At 58.3% G+C, this 13504-nt stretch overlaps 2 protein-coding genes across 3 annotated transcripts in view; both read left to right on the top strand.

Moving 5' to 3' along the window:
- The window catches only part of ARID1A (AT-rich interaction domain 1A), a 57302-nt gene extending 54020 nt beyond the window's left edge, over positions 1 to 3282 (top strand). For both annotated transcript variants that reach the window (XM_054170340.1, XM_054170339.1), the window contains exons 19-20: positions 373 to 503; positions 1200 to 3282. In XM_054170340.1, coding sequence (XP_054026315.1) covers positions 373 to 503; positions 1200 to 2930 — 1862 coding nt within the window. In that variant the 3' untranslated portion in view covers positions 2931 to 3282. The remainder of the gene's footprint in view (positions 1 to 372; positions 504 to 1199) is intronic.
- A 7156-nt stretch (positions 3283 to 10438) lies between these two features.
- Positions 10439 to 13499, top strand: PIGV (phosphatidylinositol glycan anchor biosynthesis class V). The gene is made up of 3 exons (XM_054170726.1): positions 10439 to 10561; positions 11066 to 12220; positions 12940 to 13499. Exons 1-3 carry the CDS (start codon positions 10475 to 10477, stop codon positions 13246 to 13248), a joined length of 1551 nt encoding a protein of 516 aa, XP_054026701.1. The 5' UTR covers positions 10439 to 10474; the 3' UTR covers positions 13249 to 13499.
- Positions 13500 to 13504: the final 5 nt, after the last annotated feature.

Below are 13504 nucleotides of genomic sequence, written 5' to 3'. Positions count from 1 at the left end.
CCTGCCTTGGCCTCAGTGCTGCCAGATGGAAGGGTTCTGCTTGGCTTGGAGTTGTGTTTTCCTGGACCCATGGAATGGGTTGGGTTGGAAGGGTTCCAACCCCCTGCCACGGGCAGGGACACCTCCCACCAGCCCAGGCTGCTCAAGGCCTCATCCAACATGAACACCTCCAGGGAGGGGACATCCACAGCCTCCCTGGGCAACCTGTTGCAGATGCTTGCTGTGGTTTCAGACATCATTTTGGCATTGTCTGGGGAGAGAATGATGCTCCATGCATCATCTCTGCTCTTCCTGGGTCCAAAAAGCAGTGCCAAGTCTCCTGCCTTGTTTTCCAAGTGCAGGAGCTGGGAATCTCTTGTGTTTATGTTCCAGGAACTCCTGAGGCCTGGAGAGTGATGATGTCTCTGAAGTCCGGGCTGCTGGCTGAAAGCACGTGGGCCTTAGATACCATAAACATCCTGCTCTATGATGACAACAGCATCATGACCTTCAACCTCAGCCAGGTGGGGGCAGATGCTTCCTGCTGCAGGTCGTTCTGTAGGGTTTCTGTCAGCGAGAGAGCACCGAGCAGCTCCTGCCCTTGTGGGGCCAGGCTCCTCAGCATCCCTGTGGAGCACACCAGGACAGAAGAGAACCTGGGGACTGGGTCCCTGTGCTGGTTACTCACTGGCCTGATACATTTGTTGGGGTCCAGGCCTGTGTGTTCTCCTCTCTGTAGTGCCTCTGGAGCAGAGGAAGTGAGTGATGGTGGGGAGGCCACAATGGACTTTGCAGCGAGAGTGAAAGGCTGGAGGCTGCTGGTGGCTTTGGGTGCTGATGGTTTGCCTTCACCCCTGGCTCTGCCCTCGGGGATGTCCATCCTGAGGCTCAGCCTTTGCCTCCATGGCTGTAGTAAAAGCTGCTCAGCAGTGCTGTTGAGGCTGTTTTGCTGAGTGCTGCCCTTCTCCTCCCTGTGTGTTTGCACAGGTCTGGGGGTGCTCTGGGCACTGCCAGCCAGCACCGGGGCTTGGCTTGGGTCCTGCTCTCAGAGGGTGGAAAGCTCTGCAAAGAGCTTATTGCCAGCATTAAGAATCCACTACTGAACAGCACTGCTGAAATTCCCAGCCCTTTATCGTGCTCTGCTTTCCCAGCCTGGGCCTAAAGTTGTTTTCTGATCACTGTTCCCTTCCTTCCCCTCCTGCTTTTCTCCTCCCTCGTAGCTCCCAGGCTTGCTGGAACTCTTGGTGGAGTATTTCCGGCGCTGCCTGATCGAGATCTTCGGAATCCTGAAGGAGTATGAGGTGGGAGACCCAGGGCAAAGAACACTATTAGATCCTGAAAGGTTCTGCAAATCTTCAGCTTCCTCTCACGAAGAAGGGGAGGAGGAGGAGGATGATCCACGGAGCCTGAACTGCGAGGAGGAGGAGGAGGAGGACGAGGAAGAGGAGGAGGCTGCGTTTGCAGGCAAGGACAAAGTACCTCTGGAGAGCAGCGAGGAGAAACTGGCAAGCAAGTTTGACAAGCTGCCAGTGAAGGTGGTGCAGAAGAACGACCCCTTCGTGGTGGACTACTCGGACAAGCTGGGGCGGGTGCAGGAGTTCGAGAGCGGCCTCCTGCACTGGCGGATCGGCGGCGGCGACACCACCGAGCACATCCAGACACACTTCGAGAGCAAGGCAGAGCTGCCTGGGACTCACAAAAGAGCTTCCTGCCCCTCGGGCCTGAGGAAACGGTCAGCAGCCGACAGCCACCCCAGCACTAGGGAAGGAGAGGCTCCTCCCTCCGACGGCTCCTCGGAGAAGAGGATCACTGCCACCATGGACGACATGCTGTCGGCACGCCCGGGTGCCCTGGCCGGGGAGGAGGAAGAGGTCAAACCTCTGGAGGCGGCAAAGGAAAGCAGCAAGTTTCCCTTTGGCATTAGCCCAGCCCAGAGCCACAGAAACATCAAAATTCTGGAGGATGAACCTCACAGTAAGGACGAGACGCCCCTCTGCACCCTCCTGGACTGGCAGGACTCCCTGGCAAAGCGCTGCATCTGCGTCTCCAACATCATCAGGAGTTTGTCGTTCGTGCCAGGCAATGACTTTGAGATGTCCAAACACCCTGGGCTGCTGCTGATCCTGGGCAAGTTGATCCTCTTACACCACAAGCACCCAGAGCGCAAGCAGGCGCCCCTGACCTACGAGAAGGAGGAGGAGCAGGACCAAGGGGTGAGCTGCAACAAGGTGGAGTGGTGGTGGGACTGCTTGGAGATGCTGCGCGAGAACACGCTGGTCACCTTGGCCAACATTTCTGGCCAGCTGGACCTCTCCCCCTACCCGGAAAGCATCTGTTTGCCTATCCTGGATGGACTCCTCCACTGGGCAGTGTGTCCGTCCGCGGAGGCCCAGGATCCCTTCCCGACGCTGGGGCCCAACGCGGTCCTCTCCCCCCAGAGACTGGTTTTGGAAACGCTCAGCAAGCTCAGCATCCAGGACAACAACGTGGATCTGATCCTGGCCACCCCCCCGTTCAGCCGCCTGGAGAAGCTGTACAGCACCCTGGTGCGGTTCCTCAGTGACAGAAAGAACCCCGTGTGCCGGGAGATGGCCGTGGTGCTGCTGGCCAACCTGGCGCAGGGGGACAGCCTGGCGGCCAGAGCCATCGCCGTGCAGAAGGGCAGCATCGGCAACCTGCTGGGCTTCCTGGAGGACAGCCTGGCGGCCACGCAGTTCCAGCAGAGCCAGGCCAGCCTGCTGCACATGCAGAGCCCTCCCTTCGAGTCGACCAGCGTGGACATGATGCGCAGAGCCGCCCGGGCGCTGCTGGCCCTGGCCAAGGTGGACGAGAACCACTCGGAGTTCACCTTGTACGAGTCGCGGCTGTTGGACATCTCGGTGTCGCCCCTGATGAACTCCTTGGTTTCACAAGTGATCTGTGACGTACTGTTTCTGGTTGGCCAGTCATGACAGCTGTGGGATCCCAGCCCCCGTGTGCGTGTGCGTGAGTGGAGCCCTTAGGAACTGACTGTTGCCCTTTATTTATGCAAAACCACCTCAGAATCCACTGTCTGCCCTGCGCTGTCCTGCTTCTCCCCTCGGGGGGCAAGCTGTGTCCCCCGCCCCCCTCCCCCCCTTGTCCTGAATCCCTTATTAAAGGAGACAAAAGTTCTGTCTACAGAGAAGACTTTTTTTTTTTTTTTTTTTTCCTTTTTTAAATCACTTTTCTGTTTTTCTGTTAACCAAAGTTGCTGTTTGTTTACAGTGAGTTTGGGGAAAAACAAACAAAAACAAAACCCACCCAACCCAAGAGGCGACTTGGCTGTGCCCTCCCCCCGCCAGGCAGCCCCTCCCCAGCTGCCCGCAGCGGTAGAACTCCTGAAGGACACACACACAAAACCCAAACACAAAGCAACTGCTGAACTCTGCTGTGGTTTATGTCCTTTGTACCTTCACAAACCCTGCAGGAGCCGAGAAGTTCTTAACCCCCCCCACCCCCCCTCCCCCCCCCCCACCCCCCCAAGTTGTGAACAGCCCTGGGCCCAGGGAGGGCCTCGTGTGTGCAGTAGCTTGGTTTAGAGAGAGCTTCGTGTACTGTACACCCGCAGCTGTCGACCCCTTTGCTGTAACGATGTCTGACACGGAAGCAAAAAGGAGAGGAAAAGAAATGCAATAAAATGGGAAATAAATAAATAAAATGGAGGAAAGAAAGGAAAAATAAACAAACAAAAGACAGAAAGAAAGGCAAAGAGGAGCCAGAAGGCACCAGGACAGAGGAGGCTCAGCAGCGAGCTGTAGTTTTTAAAAGTTTTTTAGTTTTAACTTCGAGGAGAAATTAAAAAAAAAAAACAAAAAAAAAAGGAGAAAAAAAAAGACAAAAAAAAAAAGGCAACAGCAGCAAGACAAAGGCTTCCCCCCAAAGGATCATGTGTGAACCTACAACACCCTGACCTCTCTCTCTTCCTCCTTGATTGTACGGATAACCCCGAGATCACCTCTTTAGAACTGGTTTTAACCTTTAGCCGCAGCCCTGGGCGCTGCTCCCCCCCCTCCCTCCCCCCCCCTCCCGTGTACATATCTCTGACGTTGTACATTGCACATCCCCCCCCCGGCCCTGCCCCAGCCCCCTGCCCCCAGCCCCCTGCCTCGTCCGACAGTTCCGAGTTGATGACCTGCGAAAGCGAGACGCAGTTATTTAATCTCTTGCCAGCCGCGCCCCGCCGGAGGATGCTGTACAGCTCTCTGTGTATAAAGTCCTTGCTGGCTCAGCAGCCAACCCCCCGAGAGGTTATTATTATTTTTCCTGGGGTTTTTGGGGGGCTTTGGGGGTTATTTGTAGGTTTATTTTTTATTTCTCTTTTGGGGTTTGGTTTTTTTTGGGGGTTTTTTTTTTTTTTCATTTTTTTCCTTCTACTCGAGGGGTGAGGGGGGAAAAAAAAAAACAAACAAAAAAGGAGTCCTAAGGTTCAGTTGGAAGTTTCCTGAGGGAAGAAACAACAATTTGAGGCTTTTTTTTTTTTTATCATTAATTTTGGTTGAGATTTGATTTGCTGTTTTGTTTCAGTTGGGGTCCTTTCTCAGTGCTGAATTCTGCATCTTTGTATTTCAGACGATGTAGCTAAAAAAAACAAAACAAAACAAAAACACAAAAAACCCACAAAAAAAAACAACAAACCAACACCAAACCAAACCAAACCCCAACCCAACACAAAAACTTGATGTAAATTCCTCCCTTTTTTTCCTTTTTTGGCTTAATGAATTCTCATTTATTCAGTATGAAATCTTTATACTATATGTTCCACGTGTTAAGAATAAATGTACATTAAATCTTGGTAAGATGTTTGTAAGGGTTTTTTTTGTTAGCAGAGCGGGGAGGGGGCTGCAGTGCTGTCAGGGCCTCTTGGTGTGGTGGTGGTGGTGAGGAGGATGATGATGATGATGATGATGATGCAGGTCAGCTCCTTCCTAACACAGCACAGAGACCTCGGAGGTCCTGCGCCGCCCGGGCGTGGCAGCGTCTTGGCTCGCTCTGGAGAGACCCCCGAGCCGTGGGCTCTGCTTGGCTTTCCCTTTGCCTTGTCCCAGTGGTGCTTTGGCTTAGGGCTGCAGCTGGCTAGGAGAGGCTGAGGTGAAGCTGTGGCAGAGCAGTTCAGAGGGCGAGGAAGGCTCAGAAGGGAGGCAGCTCCCGTTCAGCATTTTCATCCCCCTGCCGTCTTTCACATTTCCTTGGAGCTGTGCCGTGGGCTCCTGACGTCCTGCAGCACAGGAGGAGGTTTTCTGATGCCCTTCAGCAAAGGGCCAAGGTTCAGGCTCTTTGTATGAAAATCTGCACTTTTCCAGGCCCCAGTAAATGAGGTTTTTATTTAGCCTGAAGCTTTATCCTCGAATGATAATAGAAGCAGGCCAGCCAGGGCTGCACTGAGCTCAGCTGAGCAGAGGAGCTCCTTAAAGGGGAAGCTTTCTTAAAGGCAAATAGTTCACGGCATCACCTGGGTTATGCCACTGCCCTTCCAGCAAGCTCCAACTTCCCAGAGCCTGCCCTTAGCTGTAGTCCTTAAACTTCAGATCCCTGGAAGTCAGAATCAGGTTGACTCTTCTGTTTAGCAGCAGGATGTGAAGGAGCTCCTCAGCAGGAGGAGAGGCTTTAGGATGGGGTTTGTGAGAGGCAGGAATGGTGCTGAGCTTCCTCAGCAAGAGGAGAGGCCTTAGGATGGGGTTTGTGAGAGGCAGGAATGGTGCTGAGCTTCCTCAGCAAGAGGAGAGGCCTTAGGATGGGGTTTGTGAGAGGCAGGAATGGTGCTGAGCTTCCTTGGCTTTCCAGTCCCAAGTTGTGAGTGAAGAATGCTGCTGGACCTCGCTGCTGTCGATTTAAGCCAAACTTCTCTGAGCCTTCAGTTCTGTTCTCCAGGAGCTTTGTTTCACTCTGGTTGAATTCATGTAAAAAAATTAACTTCTTTTTTCTTTTGTGAACAGAGAGGACCTGAGCAGCAAGGCTGAAGAAAGGAATGCGAGCAGCTTTTGTGCAGCCTCTGTGTTCACATTAGGGTGGATTGAATCGCAAGCAAATGCTGCACTGGGGAGGGAGAGAAGAGGCAGAAGTGCTGCTAACTACCCATTCTGCCACCGTTTGTACAAGCAGTGGGTCTGAGGGGGGCGATTTGGCTCCCCCAGCGCTTGCCTGGCCACAGACACCTCCACCTCTGGCGCTTCTGAAACGGTTAGAAGAGAACCAGCATGGATGAGAAATCAGTAAAATGAGAACAAGCAGCGTTCACAGCTCGTAATTAGCGACCATTGCGAGCGCCATACCTGAGCCTGAGCTGGGCTGGGCTGCCCAGAATGCAAATCCTTGGCGCTTTGACCTGATTCCTACCCAAAGCTTTCCGTCAGGCGTTCCTTAACCCCCACACCTCTGCCCCCTCCATCCCTTCCCACTTCCGCCAGCAAAGGAGCAAGCCTGAGCTCTTCCCAAGGCAGAGCTCTTTAAAAGCACCCAGGGAGCCTCCCTTGAAGACTCGGCTGGCAGTGAGAGTTTCTCAGTCGTTCCTGCAGTGGGCAAGGTCATGTTGATGCCACGGAGTGCCAGGTGCTGCTGCTCTCTTTGCCCAGGCAGTGCCATGCCGGCACTGGTTTGTGCTGTGGTTAAGCCTGGCATGAGCAGGGTTTGGTCTCTGTCATCAGGTGGAGGAGATCCCGGGGGAAACCTGTCCCCTCCCCCCGTGTAATAGCAAGTAATTAATGTAATAACTGACACTTCTTCCCAGCCTATTGTGAAGTTGCTTAATGTGTTCTGGCAAGAGTCTTGTTGAGTCTGTGCCCTCCCGCAGCTGCCGAGCAGCTTCGCTCGGGGTTTGCCTTGGTGCAGCTCCAGAAGCAGCTGGCTCTGGGCAAGGGCTGCTGCTGCCTTGCGCAGGTCCTGCTGCTCCTCAGCGTCTCCGCCTCGACTGGGCCTGACTCGGCCGCGCGGGCCCTGCCTGGCTGGCGGCTGCCCGGAGGAGGCTGGGCGCAGGAGGCAGCCCGGGGCCGGGGCCGGGGCGGCAGGGAGCAGCACCCCGCGGGCGGCCGCAGGTCAGTGTGGAGCTCCGAGGCTGGGCGGGAAGCGCCGCAGCAGGGCTCGGGCCGGGGCTGGGCCGGGAGCCCACGAGCGCCTCCGCCCGCCCCAAACAAAGATGGCGCCGCCCGGCCCTCCCCCCACACCCCGGGCCGCCACGTGACGCGGCCGCGCGCGCAGCGCCGGAACAGGCGCGGCCGGACGTGAGCGCGGGGGGCGGGGCGATGACGGCGGGATGGAGCCGGCGCGGGAGCCGCGCGCGGGGCGCTCAGGTGGGGGAGGGGCGGGGCCGCGCGCGAGCCGCGGGGGGGAGGAGCTGGGACGTGCCCCGCCCCCTCCCTGCACCGGGGCCCCGCCCCCCAAGACCCCCGCCCCGAGGAGGGGCCGCGGCCAGGCCGGGGTGGGGGCTGTGGGGGCCTGGTCGGTGTCCCGAGCCCTGGCCCCGGGGGCACAGCGAGAGCCGGCAGGGCTCGAGCGGCCGCAGGCCTCGGCCCAGGGGGTCCCGCCCGGGGCTGGCGGCGGAGCGCAGCCCAAGGACCCTCCTGCGGCGAGGGCAGGACGGGCGCCGGCTGGGGGCTGGCTTCGCTTCCCCGACCGGCTGCCCGGGGGGAGCCCTTCCGTGCTCCCCGCGCGGGTCGGTCCCGCGTGGCCTGCAGCATCCACCCGGGGAGAAACGGCTGAGGACAGCCCCGCCAGAAGCCCCCTGGCGAGCACCGCGGGGGCGATGGTTTGAAGTTAAAGAGATTCAGACTGGAGAGAAGGAAGGGAGGAAGGAGGGAAGGAAGGAAGGAGGTTTTCACACCGAGCTGGGGAGAGCCTGGCCCAGGCTGCCCAGAGAGGGGGCAGCTGCCCCCTGGCTGGCACCATCCCAGGTCAGGCTGTCTGGGGCTCTGAGCAGCCTGCTCACTGGTTGGGGATGTCCCTGCTGGCTGCAGGGGGTTGGGATGGATGAGCTCCGAAGCTCCCTTCGCACCCAAACCATTCAGTGACGTTTTCAGTCCATCCCCTCAGCAGATCCCCTGCCTGTTTGTCCCCGAAGTGAGGGGACACGATCCCCTCTCGGCCCATTCAAACATCAGGTGCCCACCGAAAGAAGCAGCAGGAGCAGAGTGGGAGTCCCCAGCCCGTGCCCCAGCTCGGAGCCGGTACCCGGGCGAGGAGAAGGCTCCGTGGCGAGCTCCTGCTGCCACCGGGTGGTCACCGGCCCCCGCTGCACCGAGCGGCCCTGGCCGCATCCTGCTGCCGTTGCCATCCTCGTTCGCTGCCTGCACTCGCAGCCCTTTTCCAGAGCTCCGTTTGTGTCGGCGAGCAAAGGGAAGGGCGGACCGCGGGGGGGGAGACGCTGAGAGTTCACAGAGTCCGAGAATGGTCTCGGCTGGAAAAGCTCTCTGAGAGCATCCAGCACAGGCATCAGCCCAGCACCACCACGGCCACCCGGCCCTGGCCCCAGGTGCCATGGCCACACTTTCTTGAACACCCCCAAGGATGGGGACTCCACCACCTCCCTGGGCAGCCTGTGCCAGTCCCTGACCACTCTTGCAGCAAAGAAACTTTTCCTAAGCTCCAACCTCAACCTCTCTGGGTGCTACTTGAGGCTATTTCCTCTCCTTCTGTCACCTAACACTAGGGAGCAGAGCCCACCCCTGGCTCCAGCCTCCTTTCAGGGAGTTGTAGAGAGCAATGAGGTCTCCCTTCAGCCTCACCCCCCAGCTCCCTCAGCTGCTCCTCCCCAGCCCTGTCCTCCAGACCCTTCCCCAGCTTGGTTGCCCTTCTCTGGACCTGCTCCAGCCCCTCATTGCTGTTGTGAGTGGCCCAAAACTGACTCAAGGTGTGCCCTCACCAGTGCCCAGTCCAGGGGGGCAATCCCTGCCCTGCTCCTGCTGGCCTCACTGTGGCTGATCCAGGCCAAGGATGCTGTTGAAAATTCATGTGCTCTGCTGAGATATTTTTAAGCCACTTCTGCCTCTTGGTGGTCCTGCACCCGTGCAGGTGCCCCTCTCAGAGCCACCCCAGCTCTGGCATCTCTCTCCCTGCCCGGAGGAGGGCTGTGGGCTGCAGCTCTGCTGTTACAAGGTGTGCTGCTTCGTGACAGGAGCAGGCTTTTTCCAGCTGCTTTGCTGGGAGCTGCCTTGGCACATTCACGTTCTCAGGAGGCTTTCTCCCTGCTTTATTTCATTATTTTTTCCCCCAGCCATATTTAAAGCACCAGGATTTTTTTTTCTCCCCCCCCATTTATTTTTGTGTTCTTTCCTTGGTGCTTGAATTGGATCTGCAGCTGTGAAAGAGCTTTAATAGAATTTACAGCTGGGGCTGAAGTATCCCCTGCTTAAAATAACAGCACAGCTTGGTGAGGCAGGAGAATGTGCCTCCCACCAGTTGCTTTGTCTGTGGCTCTGAATGCTCTGGAGCAAGAGGAGAATATGAGCAACCCCCAAACTTTTGTATCTGGCTAAATAGGAAGAGTAATCCTGTGGTTAGGGACTGGAGCTACAAATGAGCCTCTCTGGGGCTGGATTTTGCCTTGCTGATGAGTTGCTTTCTGCTCCCTCCTGCAGTTCTGATGGTTTTTTAAACCTGCCAGGTTTTGGGGGTTGGCTTTGTTTTTCTTTCCCTCAGTAACATGGGAAGAAGAAAAGAGGCCTGGGGGGGGGGGGGGGGGCATTAGGTGCTTGGTTTGGGGATCTGAGGTGTTGGATTAGAAGGACGCAGGTGGGAAGCAGGGCAGGATGTGGTGTCACTGAGACCTACCTTGAGGCTCCTGGTGCTCAGCTGAGCAGCAGTCGGTGGCTGGGGAGCCAGCAGCAGGGCTGTGTTACCTCAGGGAGCTGCAGAGCAGCCACTGCCTGCCCTTGGTGGCTCTGGGCCAGTGGTTTTCATAGCTGGTGCCACAACCTCAAATCTGGGATGTACAGAGAGAGAGCAGCAAGGCCCCACAGAGAGGCTTCAGTCCTGCAGGTGAGGTTTGCAGGGAGGAGGTGGGCAGGAGCCACCTCAGCATATGCAGCTCACTTGAGGGGCAGATGTCCTCCCTCCAGAGAGCTGGGCCCCTGCCAAAGCACTGGAGAGTTGCAGGTGGTGATCTTGGAGCAGTGGGGATGATGTCTGTGATCCATGGAGGGGTCAGGGGAGGCCTGGGATGTCCCTGCTGGCTCCAGGGGGTTGGACTGGATGACCTCTAAATATTGTTTCTAATCCAACCCATTCCATGGATTTACAAACATGGCTGACACCAGAAGTACAGAATCAGAGTCTGGCTGGAAGGGAGAGCTCCAAGCTCACCCAGCCCAACCTTGGAGCCAGCACTGCAGGGTCAACACCAAACCATGTCCCTGGGCACCAGCTCCACAGGCTGCTTGAACACCCAAATACCTTGCTGTCTGTGCTCTCTCTTTATCAGGTTTCCAGGCTGGAGGAAGAGCCTCACAGGCAGCAGTGACCTACTGAGGCAACTTTCAAGCTGAGAATGGAGCTGTGGGGCTGGCAAGACCCCTGCCTCCGGGAGGTGGTGTGGTTTGCGCTGCGCTGCAGAGCTGTCACCCTTCTGCTGCAGGCAAGTCTCCAGTTCCCAAGGCAAGGATGCTGCCAGGGCTGCTGTCTGCTGCCCCAAGGCCTCCCTTCAGCATTGCCTTGGGCACCAAGAGCTGGCTGGTTCTGCTTGACCAGAGACCCTTTGGAGAACCACAGACCGGCTGCATCCAGGCAGTGAAGCTGCAGTGCCCCTGCCTGCACGCTGCTGGTGCAGGAGGCTGCTCTGGCAGCAGCACAGGCTGGAGGCTGTTCATGGACAGCAGAGGGGATGAGAGGAGTTCTGGAGAACAGGGATGGGGAGAAGCAGCTGAGGGACCTGTGGGCATTCAGCCTGAAGAAAAGGAGGCTGAGAGGAGACCTCATTGCTCTCTACAGCTCCCTGAGAGGAGGCTGGAGCCATTAGGGCCCTCTCTCTCCCCCTCCCTCTCCCTCGTCCCCTTTGCAGCTCAGGATTTCTCCTGCTTGCAGTTCTCGGTGGGTTCCAAGAGGATCTCTGCTGACCTTCCACCCTCTCTTCTCTCTCCAGGCTCTCTTTAACCTCCTCATCCCGGATCACGCCGCCGACGCCTTCTGCCCGCCGCGGCTGTCGGAGGCCGGCCCGTGGGACGCGGTGGTGGAGCGGCTGCTGGGGGGTCTGTCGCGCTGGGACGCGGAGCATTTCCTCTTCATCGCGGAGCGCGGATACCTGTTCGAGCACAACTTCGCCTTCCTGCCGCTCTACCCCCTGAGCCTGCGCGCCGCGGCCGGGGGGCTGCTGTGGCCCCTGCGGCGCCTGCTGCGGACTCGCAGCCTCCTGCTGCTGGCCGCGGCGCTGCTCAGCTCCCTCTGCTCCGTGCTGGCCGCCGCTGCGCTCTACCAGCTGGGCCGAGCCGTGCTGCGGGGCCGCAGGGTGGCATTCCTGGCCGCGCTGCTCTTCTCGCTCAGCCCTGCCAACGTGTTCCTGGCCGCTGCCTACTCGGAGAGCATGTTCGCCTGCCTGGCCTTCGGTGCCATGTGGCAGCTGGAGCGGGGGCACGGCTGGCACAGCGGAATGCTCTTCTGCCTGGCCTCCGGGGTGCGAGCCAACGGGGTGCTGAACGCAGGCTTCCTCCTCTACTCCCGCGGGCAGCGCTTTGCCCTCCGGCTGCAGGCGGGGCCGGGATCCCGAGGGCAGCTCCCTCCGTTGTGGAAGCAGCTCCTCAGCCTGGCGTCCTCGGCAGTTCTGGCCTGTGCTGGCATTTTCCTGCCTTTTGCCCTGTTTCAGTTTTATGCCTACCTGAGGTTCTGTGGGGCTGGCCCTGGCCCGGAGCCCAGCGTTCCCCAGCCGCTGGTGCAGCTGGCTCAGGACAGAGGCTATCGCCTGGCAGCCCCGGGCGGGGTGAAGCCCCCCTGGTGCTCCCATCGCTTCCCCGTGGTCTATTCCTACATCCAAGACTCTTACTGGGACGTGGGCTTTCTGAGGTATTTCAAGCTCAGGCAGATACCCAACTTCCTGCTGGCTTTGCCTGTCACCCTCCTGTGCTCCTGGGCTGCCTGGACCTACGTCGCTGCGAACCCGCGGCACTGCCTGACTCTCGGTCTGGAGAGAAGGAAGAGCGAAGAGGAAAAGCCCAGAGCTGGGTTTTGCTGCCCTGCTGTCTTCGTCTACGTGGTGCATGCCACGGTCCTGCTGGTGTTTGGGTTCTTCTGCATGCATGTGCAGGTAGGAGCTTCACAGCAGCACACTGGAGCAGGGATAGGGACAGGGGCAGCCTGAAGCTGTCCCAGGGGCAGCGTGGCACAGGGTGGTGCAGCCCAAGAGCTTTCCCTTTCCTTCTTGGGAGCTTCTTCCAGAGGGGGCTCCCACAGCTCAGCCTGCAGAGAGGGTGCCAGGTGCTGGGTGTGGCAGGGACACCGAGGCAGGGATCAAAGGGTCCAGCAGGTGCTGGGTGGTGTTTGGTGTGTGCCAGGCTGGCCAAGCCCTGCTCCTGAGCTGAGCTGGGGGAGGAGGGTTCTGGGTCGTTGTCATTTGTGCTGAGCTTAATGGATGGCAGCAGAATGGTCCAGCACATGTCACTGGTCCCCAGACCAGTGTGCAGGTCTTCTGCAGGACACAGTGAGTGGCACCAAAGGTTGGAGGTCCCAGTAAGAACTAACTGAATGGTGTCATTCAAATCTCCCCTGAAGCTGCTGCCCATACCCAGCTGCTGAGCTGGATGGTGACAAGGATGTCAGTGAGGTGGTGACAGTTGTCCAGCACCTGGGGACCACTTGGCTGTGTAGACCAGAGAGCAGGAGGAGCTGGGAGGTGTTTCAGTGTCACAAGTGCTGGGGCCGTGCCCCTGTCCCCTTCACCAGCAGTGAGAGCCAGCGGGTGGCTCCTCCGTGCCTCGGGAGCAGGGCTGGGCGCTGCTGGACCTGATCCTTGCCCACCTTCCTCAGGTGCTGACTCGGTTCCTTGGCTCCTCCTCTCCCATCCTGTACTGGTTCTGTGCTCACCTGCTTCAGGAACACGAACCCTTGCTCCAGAGTGAAGCAGCAGACGACCAAACCATGGCACCTCGCTCTGGGAAGTTTCTTCTAGCTTCATCTCCTGGTTCTTGTGGGAGAGGGACATCTGAAAACCCCTTGGTGAGGCTGCTGCTGAGCTATAGGTTCATTACCCCCCTCAGCAGATGCCTCCTGGGATTCTTCCTGTCCTACTGGCTGCTGGGACTGATCCTGCACTGCAACTTCTGGCCATGGACGTAGCGAGGGGAGGCGTTGGTGCAGCAGGGTGGGTGGTGGGGCAGAAGCAGCCCTCAGAACAAAACTCTCTGGAAGCCTGACCTGATGTAATGCTGCTGCCCGGGGCAGTGGTGGAGTCCTCAGCCCTGGGCGGGGTTCGAAGCCTTGGAGGTGTGGTGCTGAGGGCCGTGGTTCAGTGGTGACCTGGCAGCGCTGGGTTAAGGGTTGGATGAACCTGAAGTTGTCTCTTCCCACAGAAGGATTCTGTCCCTCGCTGGCT

The sequence above is a fragment of the Dryobates pubescens genome, chromosome 20, assembly GCF_014839835.1.
Source record: "Dryobates pubescens isolate bDryPub1 chromosome 20, bDryPub1.pri, whole genome shotgun sequence".
NCBI classification, from domain to species: domain Eukaryota; kingdom Metazoa; phylum Chordata; class Aves; order Piciformes; family Picidae; genus Dryobates; species Dryobates pubescens.
Note: the sequence above shows the minus strand (reverse complement) of the source record. Positions and strands in the feature narration are given on the sequence as shown.